The sequence below is a fragment of the Balaenoptera musculus genome, chromosome 17, assembly GCF_009873245.2.
Source record: "Balaenoptera musculus isolate JJ_BM4_2016_0621 chromosome 17, mBalMus1.pri.v3, whole genome shotgun sequence".
Lineage (NCBI taxonomy): Eukaryota > Metazoa > Chordata > Mammalia > Artiodactyla > Balaenopteridae > Balaenoptera > Balaenoptera musculus.
Genome location: NC_045801.1, coordinates 4,326,439 through 4,342,741, shown reverse-complemented (window position 1 = coordinate 4,342,741; position 16,303 = coordinate 4,326,439). Strand labels below are relative to the sequence as shown.

General features: G+C 52.2%; 1 protein-coding gene across 1 annotated transcript in view; it reads right to left on the bottom strand.

Annotated features, from left to right (window-relative positions):
* The window catches only part of COL22A1 (collagen type XXII alpha 1 chain), a 242,723-nt gene that overhangs the window by 177,409 nt on the left and 49,011 nt on the right, over window positions 1-16,303 (bottom strand). Inside the window, exons 6-9 of the mRNA XM_036831041.1 lie at window positions 13,037-13,312; window positions 3,852-3,932; window positions 2,541-2,657; window positions 44-88 (exon numbers count right to left, since the gene is read on the bottom strand). Of these exons, the coding sequence (XP_036686936.1) occupies window positions 44-88; window positions 2,541-2,657; window positions 3,852-3,932; window positions 13,037-13,312 (519 nt within the window). The remainder of the gene's footprint in view (window positions 1-43; window positions 89-2,540; window positions 2,658-3,851; window positions 3,933-13,036; window positions 13,313-16,303) is intronic.

The following is a 16,303-nucleotide window of genomic DNA, read 5'->3' as shown; positions in this document are numbered from 1 at the left end:
ACCTCACGCTCTAAAGGGCTTCTCTGCCGGCTCCGGTACTGACCTTTGGGCCGGGGAGTCCCACTGGGCCATCAAAGCCCTTTTCACCCTAAAGGAAGAAAGACAAAAGAAACAAGTAAGGTTCTGTTTTAATTTCCCCCTTTCTCTCTTTACTAGTTGGTTATCCCCTCCACCTGCTCATAAGCCAGTCCCTTAGTAAGCCACGTGCCGATCAATAAGTTGGACAAAGTTCACTGGAGCTGAGCACCCGTTCTCAAACTGCCAACCTACATGGGGAACTTGGACGTGGCCTCCAAATACAGCCATTGGCGGAAAGATCATCCATCAGTTTACAAATGCCAGCCTCAAACTCTGGGTGGCATCACCCAATAAGCCATTCCATCCATCCTTCATACCCTGGGTCCACTTATCCATCAATTCAACCATTATTTCATATAGTGGCTGAAAATACAGACATGGAAAGATTCAGTCTTTGCCATCTGGAATTTATGAGCTTATGGAAGTAAAGACAACTAGGCAGTTTTAATCCAATGTGATAATTGTTATGGTCGATGGAAGAAAAGGGAAAGAAAGGGTCGTAATGTCCCAAATAGCACGGGCTAAATGAGTAGGTATTGAATGGATGGATGTGAAGAATGGAAAGGAAGGAAGGCAGGCAGGGAGGAAGGGAGGAGGGAGATCATACAGACAATAATAATGGGATCAGAAAAGGATTCTTTGGGGGTGTCTTAAAAGAAGAACAGGCATTAGCAGATTAAAAGGGGTGGCGGGAGGGAAAAGATGTTTTAGGCAGAAGATGCTACATATGCAAATTCCAGAAGGCAAGAAAGATCATGACCTCACAGAGGAACAGGACCTTCCTGCCTGCCTAGAAACTGGGAGGGGAAAGGGGAGTGAGATGAGGGTAGAAGGGCAACTAGGACCCATCAGGGGCCACACAGAGTGGGGACAGGTTGGGGAGGGGATCTGTGAGCCAAGCTCAGGAGGGTCAGTGGCGACCCAGCAGGTGTTTGTGAGCTGGAGAGTGACAAGGTGGGCGGGAAGAGAGGATGGAGGCCTGCTTGACCCCAGACTTCCTCCCGAGGGGCCCCGCCAGGGCAGGGCTCCGGGGAAACCATGAACTGGGCAGAGCGAGCGTCGGCCGCCCTCCCTGGCACAGTCTGCAGGCTAGTGGGCCAAGCCCCACGCTGCTGCAGTTACCCTTTCCGTTTGGGGTTTTCAATGGAAAACAAGAATTCAAAAGGATTTGGGTTTGGACAGTTGCTTTCGTTATGACATTGATGGGTGAGAACCGGATCTACACGTTGTCTGTGGACCGCCTGAGCCTGCCAGGGGCGCGGACGAGGATCCCTGCCCAGCGCCCTGGGCGCACCCACCCTGGTTCCCTCTCTGGCTTCTCCCAATCCTAACCCAGCACCAGGCCGGAAGCCCCTAACTTCACCGACGCCCCAGACAAAGGCTCAGCTCGCAGCACGACCGAGCTGGCTCCTCGTGGCCTCCCAGCCAGCTGGGCCATGGTTGGACAACCCCACTTGACTGAGAGCTCCTTGGGAGGGGGTCTCTGGGTGGAAAGAAGAAAGGAGCGTGTGAAGGAGAACAGAGGAGAGGGAAGCAGGGAGGGAGGAGAGGCTGCCAGGACAGGCGGCTTATTGACACAAAACTGTTAGGAAATTCTTAAAGTGTGTCCACCCCAACGAACGTGAACCACGATTTCGTATCTTTGTCTGTGTCTCCCAAGGCCCTTGCAAAGCTGGGGAGCAGCTCCTGCGTGCCGGCCCTGAGCTGGGAGGGGCAGGCAGAGCGATGGATACACTGAATGCTGTAGACCGAGGGCCCTGGGGCTACCACTCGAGCAGATCTTCACGGAGACCATCTCAATTTCGTCATCCTCACATATCTGTTTATTCTGCTCAAACAGTGGAAACTTGTTTCTTGTTAAGAGGGCTGTTCGTCCACAGAAAAACAGATGAAGGCCTCAGGCACTCGAGGAGACATTTCATCTAGGCTAAAGGGCGGTGGTGGCAGTCAGAAACATACTAGGTTTTAAAATTAGAAACAAGAGGCATTAAACTCTACTCATATATGCATTTAGATTATATAGTCCAGCTAATTACAGGGAACATTGAGAAGAAAGGGATGAGGGTGTGTCCTGCAGAGCACACCTAAACCCTCAGCCGCTGCCCACGCAGAGTCGTATTCTCGAAGCAAATCTGGCTGGTTTAGTTGCACACGAGTGAAGAGGAGACCGGGAGGAGCCAGAAGCGCCTTGGGAAGACATTATGAACTTCAGGAAGATGTTCATCACAGCTGGGTCTGAGCAGCTCCCCTCCCAACGTGCACAGAAATCAAGAAGGGAGAAGCCCAAGGAGCAAGGACAGTTCCCTGACCGGAGAGTCACCTGGAGCCTGGGGCCACCCTGCCCTGGCAGCCCACGTGCATGATGGGAAATTCCCACCTCCACTGCTGGTTCTGCCGACCACCCTGCCCCACTCAGCCCTGGGGCCCTGGGCTGGCGGCTGAGGGTGGACCGTGGATGGTACCTTTTCTCCAGCTGGGCAGGAGCAGTTGATAGTCTTCAAAAACCCGATCTGTTCACTGCCGGAGGTGGGAGGCGGCTGGGGCGGGGGTGAGGGCTCCGTCAGCACGGTCACCTGGCACTGGAAGGAAAGCACAGTGGTCAGAACCTGGCTTCTTGCCCAGCACCGCTCCCTGGAGCTTCCCTGCGCAGGCAAAGGGGAGCCAGGAACCCTGAGGACACTGGAGCCTGAGCAGGGAGGGCAAGTAGCGTCTGACCGCAGGTCCTGGCACCCTGAGGCTCTGGAGTCAGACTGGCGTGGGCCAACGGTCTCAGCCACTTCACTGGCCTCTCAGCAGCCTGTGGGAACCACTTAACCCCCCTGAGCCTCGGTGCTAACCTCTGCAGAATGGGGACAAGGGCATTTCCATCAAAATGCAGTGAGGAGGAGTTAGTGGGACAGGAAGAAAGCATCCAGTTCAGAGTCTGGCACGCAGGAACCCAGCAGGTGTGCCCGTAATGACTTATTTCCTTACCCTCGCCAGCCCCCTCCCTCCCTTCTTTCTTCCCCTCCTCTCCCCCCCCCACTTCTTCTTTCCCTTTATTCTCTCCTGCTCTTATCCGTCTCCCTCCCTTTCCTTTCTCTCCTCTCTCTCAACAGTCAGGCTCAGCTGACTCCGCAGCCCCAGCCCTGGTAACGACCACCCCGGGTGCCTGTGCCCCCGCCTCGTCCCGACACAGGACACGCTGACCGAGTGCTCACTGCGTCCGGGGCCCGCGCCTGCCGAGTCCATGGATTTCAGCCTTCAACTCTGGGCGGCAGGACTATGGAAGCACCCTTGGAACTGGTATTTGGTAAATGGAGAGGGAGGGACCTGGACCGAGGCGGAGGTGGGGAGGCCCTGGGAGAGGCAGAACTGCGCCGGGGGCCCAGGAGCCTCTGCCCGCTGTTCCTGACCCTGTGTTGCCTCCTCCTGTCTTGCTGAGCAGCGCAGAGCACGGCGGCCGCCCCACTCTGAGCGCTGGCAGCAGGGATGCCATTCCCTCCTGCCAGCCTCTGCCCCGTGCTCCCCAGAGCTGGGCCTCATCGCTCAGCTGCAGCCCCGGGGGCTGTAGACCGAGGCTGGGACAGACCTGCATGACCCGCTCCCCCAACCCACGCCCGCCAGACCAGGAAATGGAACCCTGGCGATGACCACCGGGCTCCCTCCCAGGGCGCACTGTGATGGCGGGTGTCCCCTGATCCCACCCCGGGGCCCAGGACGTCCCCTCCCTCGGGAAGCCAAGGACCCATTCCCCCCCCCCACCAACCCCTCCATGCAGAATCTCTGCTCACCGGGCCCGAGGGGATGTCACAGCACGTCTCCAGTTCCGAGTGTCGGGAGTCACAGTAAATCACGATCCGCTGTAGGTCAAACTGGGAGGGAAAGTGAGGACAGAGAGTGAGTTTTAGGGGCTTTGGAACCCAGATCCTCCCTGGTTTCAGGTAGGCCCTGCTCAGGGATCAGGCCCACTTCCTCCTCAGGGTCCTGCGTGGTCTGAGCCTGAGCTGAACTTCAGAGGGAGCCTAAGTCTCATCTACAGACAGGCCGTCCCTCTCCCTCTAGAAGTGCGAGCCCCAAGCGCAAGGTGAGTCAGCACAGACTGGGGGCGGCGTTTTCTCCTGCTCTGAATGTGCTACAGCTCAGGCCCCTCACACGCCTCCTCCCGTCCACAATCCGTGGTCACTGCGTTCACTGAAGCCCCTGCCACGGTGCTGCCACCAAGTCTCCAAAGGTTCAGAGTATCCCTGTTTTCAACTCTCTCATGTCCACGTGGTGGCTTAAGTGAACTTTTTTATATTAAAAATATGCTTCTATCAAATAAAAGCAAAAATAAACAAATGGGACCTAGTTAAACTTATATGCTTTAGCACAGCAAAGGAAACCACGGATTGTCACGTCCATGCCTCTGCACGTGGTCTCTCTTCTAGGAAAACCCCTGAAAACCAGCAACCACGCTGAGGCATCCCCTCAGGAGTTGTCGTAAAAATACACCCACAGATCTTTTGATGCTCCTCCAAGAGGTGGAGCTTCATTCCCCTCCCCACCCCCGAGTGTAGCAGGGACCTGGTCGCTGGCTTCTAAGGAACAGAACATGGCAGAAGTGATGGCGTGTCACTTCGAGATCAGTTATAGAAAGACTGGCTTCTTTGTGTGTGCGCGCACGGTCTCTCTCTCTCTCTCACATCACGCAGCCTGGGGGTCACCAGCTGGCACGCAGGGAGCTGCCCCACGGAGAAGCCCACATAGGGAGGAACCAGGGCCGCTGTCAGCAATCCAACAGCAAGGAACTGAGGCCCTCAGTCCAACAGCCCATGGGAGGCTGCCAGCAACCACCTGCATGAGCTTGGAGGTGGTGTTTCAGCCCTGTTCCAACTTCAAGATCACAGCAATAGCCAACAGCTTGACAGCGACGTTATGAGAAACCCTGAGCAAGACCCCCCCAGCTCAGCCCCTCCCAGATTCCTGAACCACAGAAACTATGAGACAATAAGTGTCTGTTGTTTTCATCCCTCTTTTCTGGGCGGGGGTGGGGGGATATTTGTTATGCAGCAACTGATAACTGATACACATCCTTTACTGTCAAGAAGAGTTCACGGGGTCTCTTCTCCACCACTTGGCTCCTTGTACATACAGCTAATACTGAATATACCAGACTGCATGGTAATTATACATTTGTGTGTCCATCTTCCCCCTGGGCTCCCCATCCTGACCCACAGCCCTCAAACACACTGAGCTCTCTTTTCCCAGCTGCTTTTCCCTCCTGCTCCTCACAAGGCTGGCTCCTCTCACCGTTCACCTCTGTAACCACCCATCAGAGCCCAGGCCCTCCCTGTCACTTGTCATCCTGTACATCCTCATAAAAGCAATGACTACAATGCCTCCTTTGTGTGCATTTCTCAGTTTACTTTTTCAACTGTGTTTCTCCGATTAGAACAGCAGTTCTGTGAGGCAGGCCTCTCCTATCTCTTGTGTTTCTCTGTACCCCCGGCCCCAGAGCACTTCCTGACACAGCAGATGTCCCGAGGCATAGAATGAATGGTTCAGTGGATACATGCATGCACCATGCATGGACAAACATTTATCGAATGGAAATTGCGCTAAATCAACGGATGCTTATTTTATTAACACCGACGTCGAATGCTCCCAGCCTTGCACCTCCCCTGTGCCCTTCTGCGGTCTGTGCTGCATTCGAAGGCCCTGAGCAAGCTGGCCAGGCAGCTCGACCTCACCCTCCTGGCTTTGGGACAGGCCCCGGCAGGTGTAAGCCCTCACCCCACAGACTCGACTCAGCAGAAACAGTAACAATTCCAGTTGTCTGTCTGTTGTATTTCCTGTAGAGACACCAGCCCACAGACAGGAGAAAATGACAAAACACAAAATCATGCTTTGGAACAAGGCCTATTTTAAAGAGAGGGTCCTGCTTTCTACATTAGCAAGCGTAGATGCTCAGCGGCTGGGTCTGTCTGGCAAGGCCGCAGGGACAGAGGTGGAGAAGGAAGGCAAGGTCAGGGTCAGGGAGGAGCACAGGCGGCCTGGGGCCCGCACAAGTGCACTCAGGGTGGGCGGCAGGGCCTGGGAGCCAGGAGGGGTCCCTTCCAACTGCCTGGAATCCCACCATTCCCTGTCCCACCTTCCTCCCTCTCCCCTCCCTCCACCATGTCAGGGAGCCCACCTCCCGATGCCCCTCTGCCCCCCACCCCCTGGGATCTCTGCTCCCGTTTACACCCTCAGCAATTCCAGGCTGAACTACTGCAGGGTCCTCTCTCCAGCCCCAGTTTCCCTCCGTGTCCACCATGTGCAGCTTGGTGACCCTTTCCTGGCTACAGTGCGGAAACCAGTCAGGGTGCAGAGAGCTTAGGACCTGAGATCAGCTGGGCCCGGGTCTGAGACTCAGCCCTGCTCTTCTCTCAGAGCAGCTGGTCAAGGCACCCAATGCCCTGAGCCTCGGTTTCCTCTTCTGTCAGACGGAGATGCTGACATGACTCCTAGGGCACCGTGAAGACCAGGTGAGGCCAGACACAGGTGTCCACGGCAGGTGGAGCTGCAGGGCGCCGTGGTCTCTCCCCACCGTGTTCAAGCCTGAGCTACGTGGTCACAAGTGCCCCAGCCTACGCTTCTGGAAGGTTTACGAAGGAGTGCGGGGTTCATTGATGCTCCCTCCATGTAGTTCATCAGGATTCATTTTTAATCTAGAAACCCAGCACGAAACAGGAAGGGGGCACAGTATTCCTCTGACAAACGTCAGGTTCTGGGATTCCCCGGCACTGGGTACAACGTGGACACTCAGCTAATGGCAACGGGCCAGAGGAGGAGAGAGTGGGAGCCAGCCCAGACCCCAGACTCCACACTGTGGGTTAAAAGGGCCCAGTTAAGGGCCCAATGTGACCATCGAATCTGAGAGGCAGCGCGGGACAGGACCTGGAGGCCCAGACTCACAGTAAAGGCAGAACTTCCAAGCAGACGGTGAGGTCTGCATCCCCGCCTGCTAATTCTGCCACTATGAGGGAGTGATTCAATCTCTGTGCTGAACGTCCTTACAGAATGGGGACCACGCGGTGAGTGAGGTCACAGCCTGCAACGTGGAGGAACTAGTCAGCCCGTGAGAACTTCTGGGAACACGGTGGGTGGCACAGAGCAAGGGGCTGGTTGGCGCCTGTGGCTCTGACACCCACTGGCGCCCCTGCTCAGACTCTGGGTGGGCTCTGCGCCTGCCCCCCACCACTACCGGGGCGGAAGGAGGGCAAACGCGGCCCCAGCCCCCTTCTGCCCCGTCGAGCCTGAATGCTCTTGTCTCCGGAGGACTCTTCTTTACCCAAAACTGAATCGCGGCTTTGGGGCTGGTGCAGAGCAGCGAAGCAGGCAGCCCACCAGCTCCAGGGCACTGAGCAGTGGAAGGGGCGCCGCTCTGGGTCTGTGCTGCTCAAAGCGAGAGAGCGGGGGCTGGTCCCGAGCGCGAGAACCAGCCACGCAATGAACCCAGAGAGCTGGAGGGCATCAGAAATTAATCCCTCTGGTTCCTGAGAGGGGTTACGGCTTCTCAGCGACCAGCTCCGTCCCCTGGGATTTGGAGCTGGGCAGGCCTGGGACACAGGAGCGGGAAACGGAGGGAAGGTTGGCAGGGCCTCCGGGGAGTCACGCGGGAGGGGTCCCAGCATGGCAGGTCCCAGACCAGCTTGACCCCCAGAGCCCAGGAGCACCCCTTCCCGGCCCCAGGCCCCAAGGGTTTGAGTCTCCTCTCCCCGCAGCTCGGAGACGGGCTCCCTGCCCACCAGCCTAGATGCCCATTGACTTGCCTGGCCATTTCTCTTGCACATTCCTCAGCAGAGAGTCACCCGGGAGCCAGGATCCCCAGACCAGCCCCCAGCCCTGCCCCCTTTCCCAGCCCAGGCCCTGGCCTCTCACCTCCTTCCCTAACAGGGCTCACCCGCCTTCTCCTTCCATCCACCCTGCTCTCTGCAGCCCCAGGGAACGTCCTCCAGTACAGCCCTGAGCTCTCCCCACCCTCCTCAACCTTTGCTGCCCCTTCACCTACAGGTGGATCCCAGGCCCTGTGCACTAGAAAGGCCTGGCCCTGCCTCCTGCCCCGCCCCACCCGCCCCCCCACCGTGCTTCAGCTCCCGCCACCTCCCATCCTGCGTGCGCACAGACAAATCCAGTTCACCCTTCCAGGCTCAAGCCAGAAGTCACTTGCCTCCAGGAAGCCACCCCTGCCCACCCCCTCCTGTCTTCCCCCATCCGCCTACCCTGTTCGTCTAGGTCGGATGCCTTTCCTCTGGGTCCTGTAATATCTGATGCTTACTGTTATCAAAAAAGTAATTCAAAGAGACTGGAAAGATCTCAATGTGATCCTTTCCTTTTATATGAGACCATAAGTGGCTTAAAGTCAGAGTCTTAAAGTCTTTCTCTATTCATTAAACATAGTGTTGAGACACAAGACGGAAAGAGCAGTCACCACCCACTGGGGCGCTCCTATCCACCCGGGACACTCAGGCAGCACCTGCTTGATCACATGAACCCCACAGCACAGCACGAGGCACTAACATGAGTCCCACTGACGCTGCCCACACGGACCGGAAGGGCCAGGCCGCAGGTTTGGGGCAGCTGGTGCGCATTTACCACTTTCCATCCCTGGCATATACATGTGACAGAACTCATCAAAATACGTACTTAAGATCTGTGCATTTTACTATATATGATTAGGCCTCAATAAAGAATAAAATAAAATATGTGTTTATTGAGTGAATTTAGCCTCACTGAACCAAAGCTTATTTAAAAATAGAAACAGTCTACAAATTTCACGGGTGTTCTGAGAATCAAATTAGGTTCTATTTTTAGTACCTGGACCACAGTAGGTGTGCATATAATTAATATAATGAACAGTGTTATTCTATAATTAAATATGCATAACTAAAATACAGTAGTAATACTACTTACTAACATTTATTAAGTACTTATTGTGCATATGGGCTATTTGAAATGTTTTACTTATCCTATATCTCTTAATCCTCTTAATAATACACTTCCTCTAAGCAGTAACATTTCACAGACAGGAGACTGAAACTCCCAGGCTCCGCCCTTGCCAAGGTCACCCAACCCATGAGCCTGGCGGACCACAGAGCAGACACTCAGATCCCCTGCCCTGCACTCATTCATCCCCTCCCTCCCCCCAGCCAGTTTCTCAGAGGTCACCCCCAGCTCAGGATGAGCTGATCTCTGTGCATTAATTCACCCAAAACAAGGCCAGGTCTGGTGAGTCACCCTCCCAGGAAAACCCGCTATCCCGAACTGTGAAGCCCCTGCACTCAACTCTCCTCCGTTCTACATGCCCCCAGGTGCAGGCACTTGACTGTCTAAGCCCACGTTGTCTTCCTGGGAAAAGTTTCAGGGGAACATCGCTTCCACACAATAACTGAGACTCCAAGGCACAGAGCACGCAATCCACCGGATGCTGAGCAAACCAGAACAAAATGACCCGTGGCGGGTCCAGACCAAGGTCAGACGAAGACTCGGCACAGAAGCTGCAGAGAGCAGGTGAGAGGGGCCGAGCTCCGCATCAGGGGGACCAGCAGGAGGCGGAGTTGGGGGGAAAGGGCCGGGTCACGGGGCTCTGCAGAGGAGCCCAGAGCACAGGAGCCCCAGTGATGCCTGCGTGGGCACCTGTGCCCTCGGCCACCCTCTCCCACCCACCCCTAGACCGTATGATCTCTGAAGCACAGGCCACCTCTTCACCCTCACTTTCCGAACAGCTGGTACTCTTCACAGGCTTAACATGTGCCGACACCGTGCTGAGCTCCTGCCGAGGATCACTCTGTCCCATCCTCACAGCCTCCGTGTCACCGGGTGCCATCACTGCTTGCAGGGTGGCCAGCATCCCGTTAGAGTCAGGGAGATACTCAGCATCTTTAACAACCAGTAAGCACAGGCCCTGCAATCAGAAGGGCCCTGACGCTGCCTGCTTCTGGCCCTCCCTCACCCTTCACTTGCTAGAGAATGGGCCACCTGGGGCGCCCCAGGGAAGGATAAGCGCCAGCAGCCGAGATGGAGATGGGGTACCGGGTGTGTGTGTGGGGGGGGCTTGGGCAGCTGCTATTTACCAACCAGCATGAGACTATTTCAGTAGTTTAGCAACCAGCATAACTACACTCATGCACACAAGCTGCAATGCAATCCTGGTTACAAAACCACCACCACAACAAAACCTGAGGGTTTGACATGTTAATAACATTTCCAAGGATACACAGACACAGAACAAGGATCTGAGCCCAGGCAGGCTGGCTCCAGAGCCCACCTTCCTCATCCCTGGGCTCTATTGCCTTTAACAGGCCTGAGAACTCCCCACGTGCCAGGCACCATTAGCTGCTCTCTATGCGTTAGTTATCGCACACAGTCCTCACAAACACACCGACAGGGGTGAGTCACGGTCTCCATCCTACAGAAGAGAAAACAGAGGCACAGACAGCTGCAGTCACTGGCCCAGATGTTTTAGTTTCGTTTGGTTTAGCAGACCCAGAGACCTTTATTCAAGTGAAAGTAGTATGTTTGTTTTGTTTATTTACTTGGGAAGTACTAGTAGCGGAGTTGGGAAGCGAGTGAGCCAGCAAAGGGCTGTTATCAAGGACACCACCCCTGTGGGCAAGTGCAATTTAGACCTGCCGGGGAGCTCTGAGGGAGCCCATGGAGAAAATGCAACTTAGGGTGCTGAGAGCTGTGGGAGCTGGGGTACTGATACCCCAACTGCCACCAGCCCTTGGCTGAGGGCTGCTCCTGGGGTGTGGATAGCTGCTTGGTGTGGGCAGTGCTGGGTCTGGCCTGGGGGGTGTAGGTGGGGCGATGACCACTTCTCCTACCAGGGCTAAGTGTGTGGTGAGAGACGGTGTTTACAAGGAACCCAAGTCTGATCCCTGATCCCCTGTTTAGCACTCAGCTATATAATACAGATGGGTGCCTTAGAGGGTGTGGAACCTAATCACTTTCCTGCTTAGAAAAGATCCCAGTACCACCAAGATAGTGTAATGGTGACGGCAGTGACCATGTTCCTGATGATGACTCTTACTGAAAACTTGCAATATCACAATACCATTTCTTGAATCTTGATGTAGTCAAACTTACTCATTTTTTTTAGTTTATGGTTTGTCCTTAACAGATCAGGAAACAATATTTGCAACACATATAATAAATATATTATATAATAAATATGCAATTAGTATCCAGAGTATATAAGGATTATCTAGAAATAATTAAGAAAAGACAGACAGCATTGGGACTTCCCTGGTGGTCCAGTGGTTAAGACTGCACCTTCCAATGCAGGGGGCGCGAGTTTGATCCCTGGTCGGGGAGCTAAGATCCCACATGCCTCACAGCCAAAAAAACCAAAACATAAAACAGAAGTAGTATTGTAACAAATTCAGCAAAGACTTAAAAAAAAAAATGGTCCACATTAAAAAAAAAAAATCTAAAAAAAAAAAGAAAGAAAAACAGCATCATTGTAAAAACAGGCAGATGCTATGAACTGGCATTCACCAAAGTGGAAATCAAGTAGGCGATCAAGAACACACAGAAGTATTTCTGAGCTCAGTGGTAATCAGGGAAATGCAGATAGAACCACAATAAAATACCATCGTATGCCCATCAGATTGGCAAAACAACAACAAAAATGTTAAAAAAAAAATCTATCAATGTGTTGGTAAGGATCTAAGAAAATGGGTCTTTCATACGTTGCTGGTAGACACATAAATGTTCTGTCACTTTGTTGAGAAGTTAAAATATGCTGGAAAGTCAAAAATTGTTTACCCTACAATCTAATCATTGAATGCCCCAGAGAAACTCTCCCAACTGGTATATATCTCCAGCCTCAAAGGCACATATTACCCTATTTTCTTCATGAGGAAAGCACATCTGGAGATGTGCCAGCACGTTCAAGACCCAAGACTTGCTGGTTATGATGGTGAAACATCAAAACAATCTAAATATTCACTAACAGGAGAACAAATAAGCAAAATGCACAATAAAATGAAGTATTATGCAGCAGCTAAAAGAAATAAAAGCTTAGACACATAATTTTGAGAGAAAAAAAGCAAGACGTGACTATACACGCTGCACATTATTTACATAAATTTCAAAATATCCAGCACACATCCAACAATCCTATATTTCATTAACAGAAATACATATATGTGTAAAAAATAAAAGAAATGGTTTTGGAAAGAGCTGTCCCAGATCATGATTTGGTTACTTCTCGAGAAGCAGGGGACGCTCCCAGTCGGAAGGATCAAGCTGACTTCAGCTTGAAGACAGCACATAAATGTACATGTGCTACGTGTGTGCATATTCATGGTGTGTGTGTCTGTGTGTATAGATGTGGGAATGCATTTGTAGAGGAAAGAAAGATACATTAAAGGAAAGAGAAAAAAAAGAAAAAAGAATTAAGGAGGAAAAAGAAAGAATAAAGAAGGAAAGAACACTGATGGATGGAATGGTGATGGAAGGACAGCTATTACCAGCCACTGAGTCTTCCCCAGTTAATATCCCTGGTTGGTGAAATGAGGATGATTTTTACTTATTTTCCATATACTTTCCTATATTTTCCAATTTTTTTACAATCAAAGAAGAAGGGAAAAGAGTCTAAATTTACAGGGAACTGTGTAACTCTATTTCTCTGCCCATCAATTTGTCTACATATACATGTAGATATATGTCACGTGTCCCCAGTGCAGAGCACAGTGCCTGGCACACAGTAGGTTCTTAATATATATATGGTAAATGATTAAGTGTCTAAATAATTAAATGAATGAGTGAATGAATGAGTGATGGTGATATGGCAGTTTTCTGAGTCAGGGTCCTCCCTCCTAAGACAGTGCGAGGTGATGGCTTGATAAATGATACAGGCAGGTGTAGGGGACGTCAGGAGCACCTGGCTCCTGAGGCTTCTCCCTGGTGACCCCAGGACCTGGGCTGCAGAAGGCCCGCCAGTACTCACGTCGATGGGCACGCTGTCATAGAGGCGCTTGCCGATCACGGTCTTCCCCTGGATGTCGATGTTCTCCCTCTCCTCGATGGGCAGTGTCTGCACCAGCGCACAGTCTATGTACAGGGAGACGTTCTGGGCCTGGATGCTCAGGGCCAACTTGTGCCAGTCCCGGTTGAAAAGGTCATGGACCCGCGGACCTCGGAAGACCACCCTGACGGCATCCGTCATGGCACCCACAGCGTTGTACTCCACGGCCTTGTTCTCGCCGTCCAGCCGGATGGACACCTGGGGAGGAGAGGACCAGAGGCCCCTTGAGCTGCATGGGACCAAGGGAGGAGAGGGCAACTGGGGAGGGGAGATCGCAGAGTCAGACCCGACAAACCTGAGTCGGATCCTGGCCGTGACCCTCACCAGCTGGTCAGCCTTGGGCAAAGCACTTCCCATCCCTAAGCCCTGGTGTCCTCCTCACTACAATGGTGTTACCGACATCTACCTTACAGGCTGTTCTAAACCCTGTATTAAATGGAAGATCTGAGCTCACACGTTAATCCAGGGGTCAAAATCTCAAGTACCCGAGGGGCCATGCAGGTAAGAGTACCTTTGTGAAACTACAAGGGGACTGGTGAGGAGGGTCTTGATCTGTGAGACCGACCAGAAACCCTGACTGGTTTCAGCTTCTTTTAACAGGCGGCAAAACAGAATCCGTCTGTGTCTAGATACCAGGTGCCAGTCTGCGACCCCATCCACTAACCCAAACTCTCTCTCACCTGGAAGATAAAATTGAAGCCCTGGTAGAATAAAGCAATTCGGTGGCAGGGACCCTGGCTGTCTTGTTCACTGGATTACCCTCCAGCCCTTTGCAAAATGCCTTGAAAACTCTGGAAGAAAGTTTTACTTTCCTCTGCGTTTTAAGAATGAATGAGGGGCTTCCCTGGTGGTGCAGTGGTTAAGAATCCGCCTGCCAATGCAGGGGACACGGGTTTGAGTCCTGGTCCGGGAAGATCCCACATGCCGCGGAGCAACTAAGCCCGTGCGCCGCAACTACTGAGCCTGCGCTCTAGTGCCTGTGAGCCACAACTACTGAGCCCTTGTGCCACAACTACTGAAGCCCGCACGCCTAGAGCCTGTGCTTCGCAACAAGAGAAGCCACCGCAATGAGAAGGCCGTGCACCGCAACGAAGAGTAGCCCCCGCTTGCCGCAACTAGACAAAGCCTGCACGCAGCAGTGAAGACCCAACGCAGCCAAAAAGTAAAATAAATTAAATAAGTAAATTTTTTAAAAAAATGAATGAATGAAGTAATGAATGAATGTATGCTCATCCACGTGCTTATTTTTTCAACCCTTGCACGATACTCACTGAACATCCTCTGTCACAGGCAAGCAACCTGCTAGGTGTCAGGAGTGCAGGAGTGGGCAAGATCAACACTCCCTCAGCACATGGAGGTGGGGGACATAACGTGGCATAGAAAATAGGTATTCACTGAGCGAATGGATGGATGGGTATATTCTTGTCCAGTCTCCATGGGGTTAGTCTCCATCTGCCCTGATATCCACGCTCCACCTCTCTCTACCTGGATCTGGACTCCCAGACTCTGACCTTTGACTTCCTGACCTGGGCTCCGATGCCCTTTGGCTTCCAGTTAGTCTGGCCCACGGGAGTGGAAATCCAAGAGCAGGAAGAGAGAGGGGTCTGGTATTGACTCTCCTGCCCTCCCAGCTTCCCTGCGGCTCCAGACGGCCATGTTCCTCCACGTGCCAGGGCCCTTTGGGAGCTCTCCCTCCTCCATGACTCCAGAACACAACGTCTCCGATAACCAACCTCTCCCTGCCCAGGCCATCCAGGCCCCGGGCAGGAGCTTCCTGCTGTTGCTAATCCCAGGACACCACAATATCTTTCATTGGTTTCCTTAACCCTGACCCTTAACCTCATCAGCTCCCTTACCCCGAGACACTTTACTAAAACACTCTTCAAAAATTTGGGTTGTCTATTGCTTGCCCACACCCAAACTGGCAAGTCATTTTTAAGCTGTGTGACCTCGGGCAGGTTTTTTAACCTCTCTGTGCTGTTTCCTCATTTGTAAAATGGCACTGATGATAGTGCCTACTTGATAGAGTTGTTATGAGAATTAAATGAATTTATAGATATGTAAAACACTTACACATCAGGCACTGTTCTAAATGTTATCTATAATAAATGAAGCAAGTTCAAAGACATCACCGCCGTGAAGCCTTCTCTGACACACACGTGTAACTGGATTCTAACCTGGTCATTTGCTCTCACATCCTCAGACATGTGGATTTATTTATTTTTTCATAGCATTTCGGGTCAGTGTATGAAAGCATTTTGGGTCATTTATTTCATCCACCCGTTTCTTGCCTGCCCCACCCCGCTCCATCCTTTTAAGCAGGCACCCTGTCTCTACTGCTCATCTCTTTAACCCCAGTGGCTAGGACAACACACGCCATATAGTAGGACTCAACAGAAAGGGAATGAATGATTGAATGAATGAATGAGAACCCCGAGGTTAAAGGAAGGAGCCCACTGCCCTGCAGGGAACCAGCCACAGTGTTTATGACACCACCCAGGTGTTCTGGTTTCTCTGTCTCGGGTCCCCCACATGGCCTCAGCACAGCCAAGGGGAACCTAAAATTTATTTTTAACTGCATTGTCTGCTGGTATGTTACGGTTAGGGTGAAAAACAAAACTATGAACCCCTGACTAATAACCTGAAACTTCTCGTAAGCATAATCTAATAATCATGATTAAACCTGGTCTCTTTCTTGAAATTAGTTTCACCTGTTTGAGCCCTGTACCCCTGAGCCACCTGGGGAGCTTCATGAGGACATGGGTTTTTCTCCAATGTTTCTACTTCTCCCAGCACCATACAGAGCAGAGGAAGGCCCGAGTCCAAGCTGGGGGGGCCTCAGGGGGGCACTCCACAGCTCAGATCCATCAGCAAACCCTGTTGGTTCTATTTTCAAACTACATATCCAGAATCCCATCATTTCTCCCCAGTTCCCTACGACTACTTGGTCTCAGTATCATCTTGGGTCAAAAAGCAAGCCTCGGTTAATTTAAGAAAACTGAAATCCTATCAAGCATCTTTTCCAACCACAACGCTATGAGATTAGAAATCAATCACAGGGAAAAAAACGTAAAAAACACAAACACACAGAGGCTAAACAATACTAAACAAGAGATCACTGAAGAAATCATAGAGGAAATAAAAAATACCTAGAGACAAATGACAATGAAAACATGACGATCCAAAACC